The 17552-nt window shown below is 46.7% G+C and overlaps 2 protein-coding genes and 1 non-coding gene across 3 annotated transcripts; 2 read left to right on the top strand and 1 right to left on the bottom strand.

The window, feature by feature from the left end:
* The first annotated feature begins 707 nt into the window (after positions 1-707).
* On the top strand, positions 708-2078 carry LOC124700546 (E3 ubiquitin ligase PQT3-like). Its single transcript, XM_047232652.1, has one exon. The coding sequence runs from the start codon at positions 708-710 to the stop codon at positions 2076-2078; it is 1371 nt and encodes a 456-aa protein (XP_047088608.1).
* A 2026-nt stretch (positions 2079-4104) lies between these two features.
* LOC124703056 (F-box/LRR-repeat protein 4-like) lies at positions 4105-8910 on the bottom strand. Its single transcript, XM_047235263.1, has 8 exons — positions 8535-8910; positions 7954-8220; positions 7178-7584; positions 6650-6835; positions 6120-6312; positions 5798-5874; positions 5514-5664; positions 4105-4664 (listed from the first exon to the last, which is right to left on the bottom strand). Exons 1-8 carry the CDS (start codon positions 8832-8834, stop codon positions 4368-4370), a joined length of 1878 nt encoding a protein of 625 aa, XP_047091219.1. The 5' UTR covers positions 8835-8910; the 3' UTR covers positions 4105-4367.
* A 106-nt stretch (positions 8911-9016) lies between these two features.
* On the top strand, positions 9017-9099 carry TRNAL-UAA. The gene has a single exon. It is a non-coding gene; the product is annotated as a tRNA-Leu (tRNA).
* The last annotated feature ends 8453 nt before the right edge of the window (positions 9100-17552 follow it).

Genomic DNA, 17552 nt, shown 5'->3' with positions numbered 1-17552 from the left:
CGGGGAGTGGAGTGGGGACTGGAGTGGAGGGCCAGATCCCCTCCAGTCCCCATTTAATAGTCTCCCTGGTCACCGACAGGTGGGCCCAAGGGAGACGAGGCGACCAGCGCGCGGACGCGAGCGGACGGCGCGTGCCATCCGCGGCCACGCAAACCTAGCCCAGATTTGGGCCGGGTTTGCGTCGTTCCGGACGCCGCGGCCGTCCGCTTTTGCGGTGCGTCCCCGCGCTGGGCCGTGTTTTTGTCCGGCTCGACCGAAACGGACGCGGGGGCGCGGTTTAGGTCGCGCGGTTGGAGATGACCTAATGTCGCAACTTCGATTCAGAGCCAGAGGCAAAACTTCTCGGAGCACAACTTTTTACGCCAGGAGATCAGGGCCGTACCCTTTAATGTCTTTGTGGCCGTAATGGAATTGTATTTTTCAAGCTGGAAAAAAAACTCCGCAAGTACGATGTACTGGTTCAGTTCAGGTTCAGCTACGCAAAGCGAACAGACACGGAAAAGATGCGCAAATTTTGAGTACGCAAAAGCGGTTCGGGCGAAGCTCGAAACCATCTCGGATTCGTACTACGCGGGGATGATATAAGGCCATGAACCATGATCACTGACATGCATATTCCTCGCTTCCTGACCTCTCCAGCGAGCGTGTCCCCGACGCAACATCTCGTTCGCCGTAGCTGACCGACCAATCTCCAGGGAAGGAGATCGATGGCGGTGTACTACCGGTACAGGAGCGGCGTCGACACGTTCTCCCTGCCCGTCGCGGCGCCTTCCGTCTCCGTCGCCGAGCTGAAGCGCCTGATCATGGGAACCAGCCGCCACGGCCACGGCCGGACACGCGGACGGGGTCCCCGGGAGGGCATCGCCATCTCCGACGCGCAGACCGGCGAGGAGTACGCGGATGACAACGCCTTGGTCCTGCGCAACTCGACGGTGGTGGTGCGCCGAGTCGCCGGGCCTCCGGCCGGTACCATCGTGGAACCATCTACCCAACGCCCCAAGACGAACCAAGACTCATCGTCGGATTCTGCTGCCTCCACGTCGAGCGCGTCGGCGGGAGCCGAGGACGACGACGAGGCCAAGGCCATCAGCGCGGTGATCAACGCCGCGGAACTCAAGTGGGAAGGGCCGTCTCACTACGGTCACCGTGGCCCTGTGCGGGCGCCGCCGGCCGGGTACGTGTGCCACAGGTGCCGCGTCCCGGGACACCTCATCCAGCACTGCCCCACCAATGGCGACCCACGATTCGACTTCGGAAAGGCCAGGACGGTAGTTCCCCAAGTGCAGGCCGACGACAACGATGACGACGACGGCGTCCCGGCGGATCTGTACTGCAAGATCTGCAAGAATGTGATGGCGGACGCGGTGATGACGAGCAAGTGCTGCTTCAGCAGCTTCTGCGACCGGTGCATCCGAGCGCACATCGTCGCCAACTCCAAGTGCGCGTGCGGGGCACGCGCGCGCGCCGACGACCTGATCCCCAACCCGACGCTGCGCACCACCATCTCCAACATCCTCGCCGCCAGGGCCACCAGCGGCTCGTGTGGAAGAACGGAGAAGCAGAGAAGCTCCGTCGGCAGCAACGCGGAGACTCAGAGTCCGGCGGCCTCGCGACACAGCCACGCATCTTCCAAGAAGGGCGCCTCCTCGGAGCACAGCGACGGAAGCGAATACTCCACGTCGGCTCCGGCGGCGACGCATGAGCCAAGAAAGAAGGAGCGAGAGACGACGGACACAGCCGGAGCGCGCGCCGCCAACCATGCCGATCATCAATACGGCTGCCACGACGTTCCTCCGTTCCCTCCGGCATGCTACAATCCTTTCTTTCCGTGGTCAGCCGATCCTTCCATGTACTACGGGTACGGCTACGGCGGCATGCCTTACGCTTACGGTGGAGGTTACCCGATGGGCCCGCACCATGTCGACGCCATGGGCAACATGGAAGCTTCGTATGGCTACCACGGCGAACGCCACGACGGCAGGAAGAGGACGGCATGGGACGATCAGAGGCAGCAGGACCGGAGTTTCAAGAGAAGGTGCGGCGGAAGCAGATCACAAGTCGCTCTAGTTCTGACGTAACGCACTGAAGCTGCCTGCTCTGGTGGCCAATGCTGGTAGTCTGCTAGGATTTGATGATTTTTGTAGTTATTAGAAAATCTTGCAATGTAACTAGTGTATTATGTAGTATGATTCAAAGACCTCGATGCCTACGAGTGTACTTGAATTTGCAGCTACTGTCTTCCACTCTTCCCCTTGTCAATAAAAGGAACTTGTGTGTGTCCCTTGAATTCCAATCTGACAATAAGGAATCCATGCTGTAGTACATGTAGCAACCCAACAGGAAAACAACCGGAATAAGAGATCCATGCTGTAACCAGTGGATTATGATTCAAATAGCTGGGTGCCTACTAGTGTTGTTTCATGTGTGTACCTGGGCATTTGCAGCTTCTGTCTTCTGCTCTTCCCTTGTCAATAAAATGAATTCATGTCTCATGAATTCCATCCTGCCAGTGCCAATAAAGGATCCATAGTGTAGCTTCCGAAAGTTGAAATCTACTCTTCAAAGTGACGAATTTATTTTTACGTTTGAAAATTCCGGATGTTCAGAATTTGGAATGTTGGAGCACACCTAACCATATAGCAAGCTAGTTAGCAGGAAACAATAACATCGGCATGAATCTGACAAACCTGTTCACATTTAAAAATTCTTATGATCATCATCAATCCATTGGACACAACCATCAGATATCCAAACCAACACATACGTACACAGTACGTATGTGTGCATCATCAATCAGGGGTGGACTGAGTGCGCGCGTAGCAAATACGTATCAAGCTAGTCAGCACGAAACAATAACATTGCCGTGAGTCTGACAAACTTGTTCACAGTTACAAATTCTTCTGATCATCATTAATACAGTACTTCAGACACAAACCAACAATCAACCGAACCAACACATATATACACACAGCACACACTATTATACATAATGACGCCATGGTGGGAGCTGCAGCTCATTTCTCCGGCTTTCCGCCGGCGCCGAAGCCCTTCCTGCGCGCCTCGATGAAGTTTGATGACTTCTCATTGATGTTGGACGGCACCCTCAGGTTGGCCGACGGCATCCTCGGCCGGAGTCCCCACCTCAGCGGCGGCCTCGGGACCGGCTCCTCAACGCCGGCGCCGCTTACTGACGACGCTTGCCGCTTCTTTGACAGCGACTTCTTCGCCTTCTCCTTGTCGCCGGCGGGCTCCTCCTTTATGGTCACCGACTTCCTCACCTTCTTCCCCTGTACTGCCGGCGCCGCCGCCAGGCTCGTTTCCGTCGCCGCCGCCAAGCTCGCTTCCGTCGCCGCCACCTTGCGACTAGCTTCCGCCACAGCCTCCTTATGCTGATCACTTGTTCTCGCATCAGCACTCCCCCCTTCTAGGATGGTTGCAGGGAGGCTCCTGTGCTCTTCCTCCTCGCGGTTGAACTTGCAGTCGGCCTTCTCGATCTTCACCGCAAACTCGTCCTCTTCATCCTCTGCATGGCTCTTATGATCGCCGTCATTTCTTGGCCCCTGGGCGATGTTCTTCTGCCTGTTAATCGACAGGTTCTTGGCCAGGAACGTCAGGAATCGGTCACACATGCCGACGGCCCTTGCCGAATCGTCGCCCCCATCCACACCTTTCTCCATTGGAAGCACAAGCGTGCTCTGTGTTTGATTCTTGAGATGCAAATATGGTGGAACAAACTTTATAGACGCACTTCAGTGGATAAGGAAGGGACAAGGTAGCCCAAAGTGCAAGAGATGGGAATCCATTCCTTGCCGCTGGGATGATGTTCCTGGTGGAAATGGATGTTGGAGAAAGATGGAGAAACAAAGGTTCTTTGCTTCCTGATCACAGGCAAAGATTCTGGCTTCACTTTTATCCTTGTGCTTTATTATTCCAGATGCCACAGGAAGCAAATCCATTTGAAATTGGAATATCACTATCCGAAGCAATTCCAAGCGTGACAAAAGAGATGTACTCTCTTGCAAGGTATCTTACTAAAAAAACTGATAGAGGCAGACAGATAAGGGTTTAAATTTCTATTTCAAATTTTGCTTCAAGATAGGCCAGTAAAGAAGTAACAACTGCAGCAAAAAGGTTTGTTTCTACATCACTAGAATCATACACATATTCAAGGGAACAATTCACCAGTTCAATTTTATTTGGTTCACCACTATGAATTATACAATTGATACAACATCTAATTTGGTTCAACAATTTTGGGTTTCATACAACAACTTTTCTGGAGATTATGTAAGGTATGAAGTGTAGCTGCTTTGTAAAAACTAAATAACAAAGAAGTTTTATACAACACAACGTTTTTTCGTTTGAGGCTAAAGCCCAGTGCAGAGAAAGGATAAGATGGGTCCTGCCCTCCGCCGCGTTCTCTCGCTGACCTTTGTCTCCTCAACGAGGAGCTTCTTCAGCCTAGGGCAGCTCGAGACGACAGTCGCTACCCCAGTGCTGGTCACTCGCTTACAGTACACCAACTGACATGTCTGCAGTTGCAAGCAACCCCTGACGAGGTGTCCCAGACCAACATCAGTCGCCCCTGGGCAGTGCGAGAGTGCAATGTCCTTAAGCTGGGGGCAACCTTCACCAATCTCTGCTAGCCCCATGTCCCCTATCAGCTGCAGTTTTGAGGGAAATCATCAAGAAGGATAGCAGAACTTGAATGCTACTTACTATTGGGATAATCCAAAATGGACCTCACCACTTCTTATAAAAAAACACAATCTAGCAAGATTAGCGCCAAATTCCTTTGTAGTGCAGGTTCCAGCTAAGAGGCTTACATTTTTAATACTCCTTTGTTGTACCTATACTTATTGAACGATGCTAATGATCCCTTGCGTACAAGGCAACTAGACTTACTGAGATTGCTGTTGATCCCTTGCATGCAAGGCAGTTAGTAGTCAAGTGTAAGATTTCCATGTTAGTGATGCAGAAGAATTCATCTCATGACAATACTTCATTTTTCTTTTGGCGACCAGCATAGTTCATGTTTGAACAGCCCATATTGGTATCTCGCCTTGTTTTACTGAGGTACAAAAATCATTTTTATATTTGTTATGTTCCACTATTTTAAATATATGGATATAACTGATAAATCCAACTGCTATGAACACAATGTACTCTTATAAAGTTTCAAAGTTTCCTATATATCAGAATCTGGATCTGAGACTGAACTCTGAGTTGTATCCAGTCGCTATGAGTTCTTTGGGTAAGAAATAAGAATGAAAATACATTTAATTCGAACTCATAACGGGCTGTGCTAAGGAAACTAGTTAACCTCCATGAAAGACCATGTATAGGATCAAAACAAGAGGAGCAAGTTTTCTCTTAGCTGAAATCAAGCTAAAGACAGTTTTGGATAGTTTCCGGGACTTGGTTTGGACAAACACAATTGAACTAGAGGCCATTTTCATTCCAAATTATTGAATGATTGATAGTACAGTAAATTGAGTGTCATAAGTATGTACCGGGAGAACACTTATATCCAGAAAGAGAATATCAGGGCATCCTCTTGCAATGAAAGTCAGTCCTTTATCAGTGATTAATTGGCATCCACACAAATTTAACTTTTCAAGAGAGCAACCATCAGCAATGGCAGCTAGCCCTGCATCAGATACCCTGAAAAGAAAGTTGGGAAGAAATCACAAACTGAGATGTCAACATATCATCAAAGAGATGTACTTCAGTACAGGAACAATATACATCGGCAAGAGAAATAAAAATGATAGGATAAATGTGTGACAGTATTTACCTCTCACAAAATTGTAGCGATAACTCTTTAAGTGACTTACAATTCTCGGCAACTGATATCAATGCTTTGTCTCCTATCTTCATACAAACAACAAAACACATATCAGTTCTGGATTTCAAAAGGTGCATGTAACTAGATGATGATGCTCCATCTAAGCACATCCTATTTCATACTTAAGAAGCAACAAATTGCGTAGAAAGTAGAAACCGGAAAACCATGCGAAGTTCTAGGTTAAACAGAAAGAACACATAAACTAAGCATACGCAAAAAGTTCTAATCTGTCTCCATATACGCAGTAAGTCGATGCAAACTTGGAACTTACCTCATAACCACGCCGAATGGAAATTTCTGTCAAGTTCTTACAGCCTTGAGCTATATGGCACATAGCATCATCACCTATTTTTGAACAGTCAACTAAATAAAGCGATCGGAGAAGGGAGCAGCCTCTACCAAGCTCCAGAAATGCACTATCCCGGACCCTTGGGCAGTAAATCAGAGAGAGTTCCAAAAGGCCCCTGCTTTCATAAGACGAAAAAAGCATGTAATCATTACCACACACACAAAAAAAAAATACATAGCTAAGAAGTGCAGGTAAGCTAACACTAACATAGTAATGTGAAAGAGTTACTTTACGCACAGTTGCATACTAGGATTGCCCATACATTTCTTGTAAAGTTATAATACAAAACCAACTTATTATTACATGGACATGGATCCAGTTTTCTAACATATTCCTTTTAAAAGTCAATTATTCTACCATACTAATTCACTTACTTGAGCTGCAACACACTTGATTAATATACGATAATCAATCTACATAAATCATAAATGTCAAATGAAGGAAGAACATACGGGCACCACCGTCCAATGTGCTCCAGTGCAGCAGTATCCATATTCTGACAACCGTTGATCTTTAGACGTGCTATTTTCTTGCAGCTGCGTGCTACAAATTCAAGGCTTTTATCAGTTAGTAACATGCAATCATTGAGAGCAAGATCAGTAAGATTCTTGCACCCTTTAGCGATGGAAGAAAGGCTCCTGCAAATGCAAAAGGAGGTCAGAAAATCATTAAGAGAACTACAAAACTAACAAAAGAAGCACAAGTTGGAACAACGAGAATTTAGAGATGGTCAATAAATTCAATTGAGAAATCATAATTCAATGGGAAACAACAGATGTGTCCTCCTAACATCCTAGTGAAGTAAGTTTCGCAATGCCCACTATGTTACATCGAATTGAGAATCATATAAAGGATATCAAATATCTTTGCCCTAGCATAGAAAGTCCAAATAAAAATTTAATAACAAACAAACAAACAAGCATACGCTACAAAAGTGGAGGTTGTGCTTCAACAGATTAGACTAAAATTACACTCAGTACCTGTCTGTGAATCTTTCAAAGTTATTTAGCGATAAGCTTTCTAATAACGAACAGTATGAACCAATAGCTTCTAGGGCCTCATCGCCAGCACCAATGCATTGCAGCTTCAAAGTTTTCAACAAGCGGCATCCTTTAGCAACAGATATGACTCCTTCATTTTTAACATGTTCTGCTTCCAGAGACAGGAACTCAAGGTTAGGACAGTGGGATCCAACAGCACGCAAAGATGCATCAGTCATCCAAGCACAAGTAGCAACACCCAGAGAAACCAGTGATTGTCCACAGTTTTTTACTAGGCCAATCAAGCCTTCATCCGTCGCGCCTTCGACAAAGCGCAGGTTCAAATTGTTAAGTAACTTGCAGCCTTCCCCAATAGCAACAAGTCCTGGATCTCCAATATAGCAAGCCTGCACGTTTTATCCAAAAGTAGGTAATGACTACTGAGACTGCTCAAGAAAAGTTATATATATATCTGGTCTACAAAATTGTGGAGGGAACTATTCCAGTATATAAATATATGTACCGCAAATTTATAAAGCAGAAGTGTTTTCCTCTGATTAACTAAAAGCCATGATCACTCACTGTCCATTCTCAGATAATGTTACATTCAATTGACCACAATGCTTGTAAACTCTATGTTGGGAATTGACCATTTATACAGTGGACTACATAGAGGCTGATGTTCTAAGTCTTATTATGAATACACATGATAGAACAGAGAGCTCATGAAGTCAATAACAGACCAAAAGATGCAGAACAGAAAGCACAACATTTACCTGGATATCCAAAGAAGTCAGTTTCTTGCAGTTCTCTGCTATTCTCACCAAGCCTGTGGAAGATATGGCGGAGCACCATACTAGGCTTAGTTTTTCAAGCCCTTTGCAACCTCTGGCTAGACTAGTTAGGCCAACATCAGTCAAACAAGTGCTCTGTATCCCATCAGCACCGGTTGTCAGGTTGGATCGGGGTGGCGATATAAACCTTGCAAAGCGTGGCATCCGGTAGATCCTTGTACGGCGCCCAGATGGGTTGGTGCTAATCCCCTGCATCCAAAATCAGAGTTGGGATTTTAGTGTATCCTTCATATTTTGCAGCATTGCTAGTCAGTGGAGTAATGTTGTCCGTTGTAACGATCGCAATGCATAACCCGTTCATGCTACAATTTCCAGCAATGTAGTCAAGCTATGGAAATGCAAGTCAAAACCAAAAGCCTAAAAATTTCACAGCTATTTTTTCCAAAATAGAGTTCTTTAGCATGTTTGATCTGATATGTAACCGCAAGGGGCGAGAATTCCAACGATACGCGTACGGACGCGCCACAAGGGGCACCTCCGGCAATCAGATCGAGGGTACTCACGGGGCGGCGCGATCTAGGAACGGTGCCGGCGGCAGCGCCGGTATCAGCCGAGAGGCGCTCGTCGATGGAGACGTCAACGAGCGCGGGGAACCGCTCCGCGAAGAGGCCAACGACCTCGTCCGCGTGGGCGCCGGAGGCCGGGAGCCTGGCGGAGCGGCGCGTGGCGCGCTCGAGGGCGCGCCAGCGGGTGCAGACGAGGGCGCATGCGTCGAGGTCGCGCTTGTCGGTGCCGACGCGGCGGAGCACTTCCTCCAGGAGGTCCTGCGGGAGGAGGAGGTTTATGAGGTCGGAGCCCCTCATCTCATCGCCGCCGTCGCTGCCGGAGAAAAGAGCGGCGGTGGAGAGATGTGAATTTCGGACAAGTTGGAGGGTACGCCGTAGGTGAATGTATGCGTACAAGTAGGTGGGTTCCCTTCCCGGGATTTGGCAATATATGCGCTATCTGTAGTTAAAAATAGTTTGTGTAGAGGAAATATCAATCAGCTGGTTTGCCCGAGTGGTTAAGGGGGAAGACTTAAGATCTTCTGCACATAAGTGCGCGTGGGTTCGAACCCCACAGCCAGCAATCTTTTTCCGACTTTTTAATTTTTTGTTGGAACTTGATGATCCTCAAACATTAATTTTTTCGTGGACATTGAAGAAACAAAGGTGAATGGGGGCATACTCGCTTGAATCATTTTCGTAGACACTGAAGAAACAAAGGTGAATGGGGGCATACTCGCTTGAATCATTTTCGTAGACACTGAAGAAACAAAGGTGAATGGGGGCATACTCGCTTGAATCAAGAGAAGTATTTTTCGTGCAAGGGTTGCCAGGTTATGGTCTGATAACATTGAGGTAAGATATCATATTTTCTGCGCTAGGAGTAAACATGTTGAGGCTCATTACCACTTTGTGCGAGAAAGGGTAGCAAATAAATTATTGGACATTCGGTTTGTTCCCCTACATATGATCATGTTGTGAACGGTTCACTAAACCTATAGCATGGCTACAACTCAAAAACATCTTAACTTGGTGTAGTGTTAGAACTCGTTATTCTAGTTCAATGGAATGTGAGCTGCAGTAGATAGATATGATATTATCTTTCTAATATTTTGTGTTCTCCAAGTTGTGGTCTAACATGTGTAACAAACCTCTTAGTAGGTTGTGTAGACGGATGTAAATACAGACGAACATGAGACCAAAGGGTATCGCTTCGACCATAGAAAATTTTCACCTTGGTCGTCGTTTGCAGTGAAGTGGGAGTCTTTGGACCAAGCTAGGGCGATGGTTGATGATGATGACTTTTTTGAAACGGATGGTGATCATGACGATGATCGAAGGATTCTCCTTTTGGCCTTATATGTGGAATCTATGTTGGTAGCCAGGTCAACCTTTGCCTTATGTGATGTCATGTTCCATGACAGTACCGTAATGATTTTTTTCCCAATGTTTTGATAATTACTTGGGCATTATTCTTCCTAGTCAATGCGATGGCAAAAGCTTTCTCCTTTATTTTAGAAGAAAATTCAAACTTGGGAGTCAAGGGGCAAGTGTTAGATGACATGTAACGCAGATGCAGGGGTGCGGAGTGTAAGATCAGGTAGATTTCGATCTACTCGGATAACCAAGTTTGGTTTATTTCATATGTATATATAGGAGGATTACATGAGGTATTGGATACGGACTCTAAGTCCTATACAACTTGTGTAACACGTTGTTTAACACCCTCCCTTAATCACAACTTACTAAGTTGAGATTATGTCTAAACTCTAAAAAGTTTCTAACTGGGAGTGGCTTTGTAAAGCCATCTGCAACCTGATCTTTGGAAGGAACAAATCTGACTTCTAGTTCCTTCTTCAACACTCGTTCTCGAATAAAGTGAAAATCTATCTCAATATGCTTGGCTCTGGCGTGAAACACTGGATTTGCTGACAAATATGTAGCACCTAGATTGTCACACCACAATACTGGTGTCTGTCGAAGCTTCACACCCAATTCCTTGAGAAGAGATTGTACCCATATCATTTCTGCAGTTGCATTTGCCACTGACTTGTACTCAGCTTCTGTACTTGACCTGGAGACGATAGCCTTGTTTCTTTGCACTCCAAGAAATCAGGTTAGGGCCATAGAAAACTGCAAAACCTCCAGTGGATCGGCGGTCATCAACACAACCGGCCCAGTCAGCATCAGAAAAGGCACTAACAAGCGTGGAGGAAGACCTCATGAAGGTAAGCCCAATACGCAGGGTACTTTTAATATATCTCAGAATTCTCTTTGCAGCTGTCCAATGAACAGTGGTAGGTGCATGAAGATACTGACACACTTTATTTACTGCATAAGAGATATCTGGTCTTGTAAGAGTTAAGTACTCCAGAGCACCTACCATACTCCTGTAACTTGTAATGTCTTCAGGACCAAGCAAGCTACCTTCATGTGCAGTTATTTTTTCTGATGAGGATAAGGGCGTAGGACAACCAGTACAATCCTTCATACCCACCCGGGCTAAAATATCCTGAGCATACTTGGCTTGATTCAAGACTATACCATCATCAACTTTGTGCACTTCCATGCCCAAGAAGTAATGAAGATCACCTAGATCATTCAATGCAAAATACTTGCTTAAATCTCGGAGAAGAGCATTTGTTGCTTGTTGAGAGGAACTAGCCACAATGATATCATCAACATAGATAAGCATGAAAATAGTGACCCCGGGCTTGCGGTATATGAACAAGGAAGTGTCAGACTTAGACGGCTGAAAACCAAGTGATACCAATTTTGAACTCAACCTGGAGTACCAAGCACGTGGAGCTTGTTTCAGCCCATACAGTGCTTTGTCAAGTTTGCAGACATAGTTTGTTTTCCCCCTGTCTTCATAACCAGGTGGTTGTCGCATGTATACTTCCTCTTCCAGAACACCATGAAGAAACGCATTCTTGACATCAAGCTGTCGCAAAGTCCAACCCCTAGATACTGAGATTGCTAGAACAAGTCTGACAGTTTCTATTTTGACAACTGGACTAAAAGTGTCCTCATAATCGATACCATAGCGCTGTTTAAAACCTTTGGCAACCAGTCTTGCCTTGTATCTGTCAATAGAGCCATCGGCCTTACGCTTTATTTTGAATATCCATCGGCAGTCAACCACATTCTTAGCGGTATGAGACGGAACCAAGTGCCATGTATGATCCTTCATTAACGCCGAGTATTCTTCATCCATGGTCGTATGCCATTTGGGATCACTCAAAGCTTGCTGCACAGTGGTCGGCTCATCCATAACCGCGGACATGCCCCATCGAACGGTACCGTCACGATACTCTTTGGGTCGTTTGATGCCACGAGACGCACGCGTAATTGGACGACGTGCTGCAGACTGGCGCACAGGAGATTCTGGCGCAGACGATCCATCTGAGGTGGCAGGAGCTGTCGGAGCAGAGGAAACAGCCGGGCTGGTCTCGCCACTGGCCGCAGAGGATCCAGCGGCCTCCTGCGTGGCAGAAGGCGTGGAGGAAGCGCCCGCGCGCGTCTAGGCGCAGAAGATCGGGCGCCCTGGCCGACAGACGAGGCGAGAGCGGGAAACCGCACGGAGGCCGAGGGAGAGCATCTCGGTGCGGATTGGCCAGGCGCAGGAGACCGGACCAGGTGCTGCGGTGAGTCAGGCGCGTGATCCGACGCAGATGGTGTCAGGAAATCTTCCTCGGGATCGCTGCTGTTGGCATTTTGTGACAGAATTTCAGAGGAGGCTGGTGGGTGAGTGGTTGCACTGTTTGGCTCCAAATTTTCAGCATCTGTCCGTGGTGAGACCTGCACAACAAGAGGAGCACTAGGGAGACCATTAGTAGTAGGAAAATTAGTCACATGTGGATCATCAGAAGTAGCATCCCCGAAATCAGAATTTAGAAGAGATGAATCAAGGAGCAATATTTCTTGTCGAAGGCGAGCACCAGCATTAGGATGAAGATTTTGGAACGGAAAAACAGCCTCATCAAAGACAACATCACGAGAAATATACACACGTCCAGAGGAGACTTCTAGGCACTTAACACCCTTATGTTTGGGACTATATCCCAAGAAGACACATTGAGTGGAACGGAACGCAAGTTTGCGCTTATTGTAAGGACGCGATTTGGCCAACATGCACAGCCAAACACACGTAAAGATTTATAGTCAGGTTTAGTGCCTAGCAGACGATGAACAGGTGTTTCATTATTGATAGTTTTACTGGGAAGCATGTTAATGAGATATGTAGCAGTTAAGAAAGCCTCATCCCAGAATTTGAGAGGCATATGAGCAGTAGCAAGAAGAGCAAGCCCTACTTCAACAATGTGTCTATGTTTTCTTTCTGCAGAGCCATTTTGCTGGTGTGCATGAGGGAAACAGACATGATGAGAGATCCCTTGGGACTGAAAAAGAGAGTTTAATTTTTCATATTCACCCCCCCAGTCAGACTGAACTGTTAGGATTTTTCGGTCTGAGGGAAACAATGGGTATAACACATTCATAGTTCAAACTTAACAAACACATATCACAACACGATTAATATATGTAGTATTCCCTCCATCCGGTTTATAGGTCATGCCCGTATTTCTAAAAGTTATATTCTATTGGTAAAAATAAGGATCTAGGGATATAAGACATATAAACCGGAACATAGGGAGTAGTGAAAGTTCATCACAACATACAACGATAATACATCAATGTCACCAAATAAACTCAATAAGAAAGCCACAGTTGTAACACTCGTGGTTTGATAAAAGTGAATGTATGCCTAAAGGTTCTAAACGAACATTCTAGCCACCTTAAGGCTCCGCTTGGTTCACCTTTTTGGTCAAATTCGATGTAAAAATTACAGGCCATAACATAAAACCAACATAGGGTTTTGTCCCCCACGCGGGCAGCACCGGTAGCCTGCTCCGCCTGCGATGGCCTAGGAGGCATCGCAGACCATGGCCCCTCACCGCAAGGAGGTTCCCGTTCTTTGTTTAGGGTTTTTCAGTGTTGAGGTGACGGATACATCTCGAAGTCAGAAGCTTGATGTCCGCCCAATCCTCTCTCTTCTCCAGCATCTAGCACCGGTGAAGGGCGTGTGTCCTGCATCTAGCACCGGTGAAGGGTGTGTGTAGTTACTTCTTTGCTGGTGTGGTTTCGGGTCTGGCTCTTCTGATCTACGGATTTCATCTTTGATGATGGTTGTTACTCTGGTGCAGGGGCGTAGCTATGTGCAGGTCAGGGGGGCACCGCCCCCCCAGCTTTTGATCATTTTCACAACAATTTTCAACAAAACTGAAAGCCTAAAATTAAATTTTCACAGAATTTTTTTGCAAAATATAGTTCTTTAGCATGTTTGATCTGATATATAACCGCAAGGGGCGAGAAATCCAACGATAATACATCAATGTCACCAAATAAACTCAATAAGAAAGCCACAGTTGTAACACTCGTGGTTTGATAAAAGTGAATGTATGCCTAAAGGTTCTAAACGAACATTCTAGCCACCTTAAGGCTCCGCTTGGTTCACCTTTTTAGTCAAATTCCATGTAAAAAATACAGGCCATAACATAAAACCAACATAGGGTTTTGTCCCCCACAGTTGTAACACTCGTGGTTTGATAAAAGTGAATGTATGCCTACAGGTTCTAAACGAACATTCTAGCCACCTTAAGGCTCCGCTTGGTTCACCTTTTTAGTCAAATTCGATGTAAAAAATACAGGCCATAACATAAAACCAACATAGAGTTTTGTCCCCCACGCGGGCAACACCGGTAGCCCGCTTCGCCTGCGATGGCCTTGGGGCCTTGGAGGCGTTGTAGACCATGGTCCCTCACCGCAAGGAGGTTCCCATTCTTTGTTTAGATTTTTTTAGTGTTGAGGTGACAGATACATCTCGAAATCAGAAGGTGATATCCGCCCAATCCTCTCTCTTGTCCTGCATCTAGCATCGGTGAAGGGCGTGTGTAGTTACTTCTTCGCTGGTGTGGTTTCAGGTTTGGCTCTTCTGGTCTACGGATTTCATCTTTGACGATGGTTGTTACTCTGGTGCATGGGCGTAGCTATGTGCAGGTCAGGGGGGGCACCCCCCAAGCTTTTGATCATTTTATGAATTTTAGGATAGGCTTAGATGGGATTTTTTTAACCTTTTGCCCCCCCCCCAACTTACAGATTTTACATTTCGCCCCCAGCAGTTCTTGTCAAGCTCCGCCACTGCTCTGGTGTGTTGGTTCTTTGTGCTTTAGCGGAACATGCTTCCCGCTTGCCAACGACAACAAGCTCTAATAGAATGAGCTTTATAATTGTTATTACTTTTTGCGTTACTTGTACAACTGAATGGATCTTAGCGAACAAGAGGGGGTGAATGGTCGCTATGCAATTTTTATCCTTTTTCAATTTTTAGTGCGGTGTGGAAGTAAAGGTGATAGCTTTGGTGATAGAGGTGATCCTAGTGTGATACTAGGCTAATGCAACAAGCAAAGGAACCATATACAATAGTAAGGTTAGGGAGCGGGACAACCGGGGGGCGCGGAGATGAGGCGAGGTTTGTTTCCCGCAGTTTCTCCCACAAAAGGGAGTACGTCTGCGTTGAGGAGTTGCTAGCCTCACACAAGAGGCTAGACGGCCACACCACGAAGGAAGGCCTCAGCTTCTTCCTCGAGAGAGCTCCACAAAGGGGCTCCCCCTTCTCCACTAAGGCACCGGTCGAGGCGGTGGTTCCTTCACAAGGTTGGGGCGAGCTCCACAACACTAGGAGGCTCCCAACACCCTATGGGGCTAGCACAACTCCAAGCTAGCCTCCATAGGAGCACTTCCTCCAAGATCCCACAATAGGAACCCTAACTTCAAGATCCACTAAGGACTAGATGGTATTGGTGAATTATCTCTTGGTAGATGTATAGATCGGGGCCTCCTCCACCACTCCTCCGAATTTGGGTAAGATTGATTGGGTAGGTGGGGAGATCATCAAGGTTTGAGCTCAGCAACAATGGAGGAGAGAGAGAGAAGAGATAAAAACAAGCTGGGGAAGAAGGGGCCTTTATATAGGTCCCTCCAAATCCAACCGTTATGTGCAGTTTCCGCACAACCGGTACTACCGCTTTGGCAACCGGTAGTACCGCTCTGGATTCGAAATCCCCACAGATTTAGCCACGTGGACTCACAGCGGTAGTACCACTTGCGGTACCGCTTGAGGTACCGCAATGGCCTCTGTGAGTCCCTGGACCCTCGCGGTACCAAAGCGGTGGTGCCGTAATTTGCGTTACGGTACTGATGTCTACGGGTGCTTCTATTCTTGTAGACAGTGTTGGGCCTCCAAGAGCAGAGGTTTGTAGAACAGCAGCAAGTTTCCCTTAAGTGGATCACCCAAGGTTTATCGAACTCAGGGAGGAAGAGGTCAAAGATATCCCTCTCATGCAACCCCGCAACCACGGAGCAAGAAGTCTCTTGTGTCCCCAACACACCTAATAGGTGCACTAGTTCGGCGAAGAGATAGTGAAATACAAGTGGTATGAATATATATGAGCAAGTAGTAACGGCGCCGGAAAAGTGCTTGCCGGCGTGTAGTTGATGGTGGTAATATTGCGGACAATACGGATGCGGTAGAACGAGTAAACAAGCAGCGATAGCGATATTTAGGAACAAGGCCTAGGGATCATACTTTCACTAGTGGACACTCTCAACATTGATCACATAACAGAATAAATAAATAGATGCTAGACTCTACACTCTCTTGTTGGATGATGAACACCACTAACTATGTAGGATTACACGAACCCTCAATGCCGGAGTTAACAAGCTCCACAATATTCAATGTTCATATTTAAATAACCTTAGAGTGCATGACAGATCAACATAACCAAACCAAGTACTAACATAGCATGCACACTGTCACCTTCACGCTACGAAAGGAGGCATAGATCACATCAATACCATCATAGCGATAGTTAACTTCATAATCTACAAGAGATCACAATCATAGCCTACGCCAAGTACTACACGATGCACACACTGTCACCATTACACCGTGCAGGAGGAATAAACTACTTTAATAACATCACTAGAGTAGCACACGAGATAAATTGTGATACAAAACACATTGCAATCATAAAGGGATATAAATAAGCACTTCACTATGCCATTCATAACGAGTGAGTAAGTATTCTGTGAAATATAGCCTAAGAGACCCACACGGTGCACACACTCGTCACCTTTACACACGTGGGACAAGGAGTCTCCGGAGATCACATAAGTAAAACCCACTTGACTAGCATAATGACATCTAGATTACAAGCATCATCATATGAATCTCAATCATGTAAGGCAGCTCATGAGATTATTGTATTGAAGTACATAGGAGAGAGATGAACCACATAGCTACCGGTACAGCCCTTAGCCTCGATGGAGAACTACTCCCTCCTCATGGGAGACAAGCAGCGTTGATGAAGATGGCGGTGGTGTCGATGGAGGAGCCTTCCGGGGGCACTTCCCCGTCCCGGCGGCGTGCCGGAACGAGACTCCTGTCCCCCGGATCTTGGCTTCGCGATGGCGGCGGCTCCGGAAGGTTTTCTCTCGGTTTCGTCGAACGTAATAGGGTTTTCGCGACGGAGACCTTAAGTAGGCGGAAGGGCAGCCTCGGAGGGGTCCTGGTGGGACCACACACTAGGCCGGCACGGCCAGGGCTTGGGCCGCGCCGCCCTACTGTGTCCCCACCTTGTGGCCCCACTTCGTTTCCCATTCGGACTTCTGGAAGCTTCGTGGAAAAATAGGACTCTGGGCGTTGATTTCGTCCAATTCCGAGAATATTTCCTTACTAGGATTTCTGAAACCAAAAACAGCAGAAAACAAGAACTGGCCCTTCGGCATCTTGTCAATAGGTTAGTTCCGGAAAACGCATAAATATGACATAAAGTATGCATAAAACATGTAGATACCATCAATAATGTGGCATGGAACATAAGAAATTATCGATACGTTGGAGACGTATCAGCATCCCCAAGCTTAGTTCCTGCTCGTCCCGAGCAGGTAAACGATAACAAAGATAATTTCTGG

This window comes from Lolium rigidum, chromosome 3, assembly GCF_022539505.1.
Source record: "Lolium rigidum isolate FL_2022 chromosome 3, APGP_CSIRO_Lrig_0.1, whole genome shotgun sequence".
Classification (NCBI taxonomy): domain Eukaryota; kingdom Viridiplantae; phylum Streptophyta; class Magnoliopsida; order Poales; family Poaceae; genus Lolium; species Lolium rigidum.
Note: the sequence above shows the minus strand (reverse complement) of the source record. Positions and strands in the feature narration are given on the sequence as shown.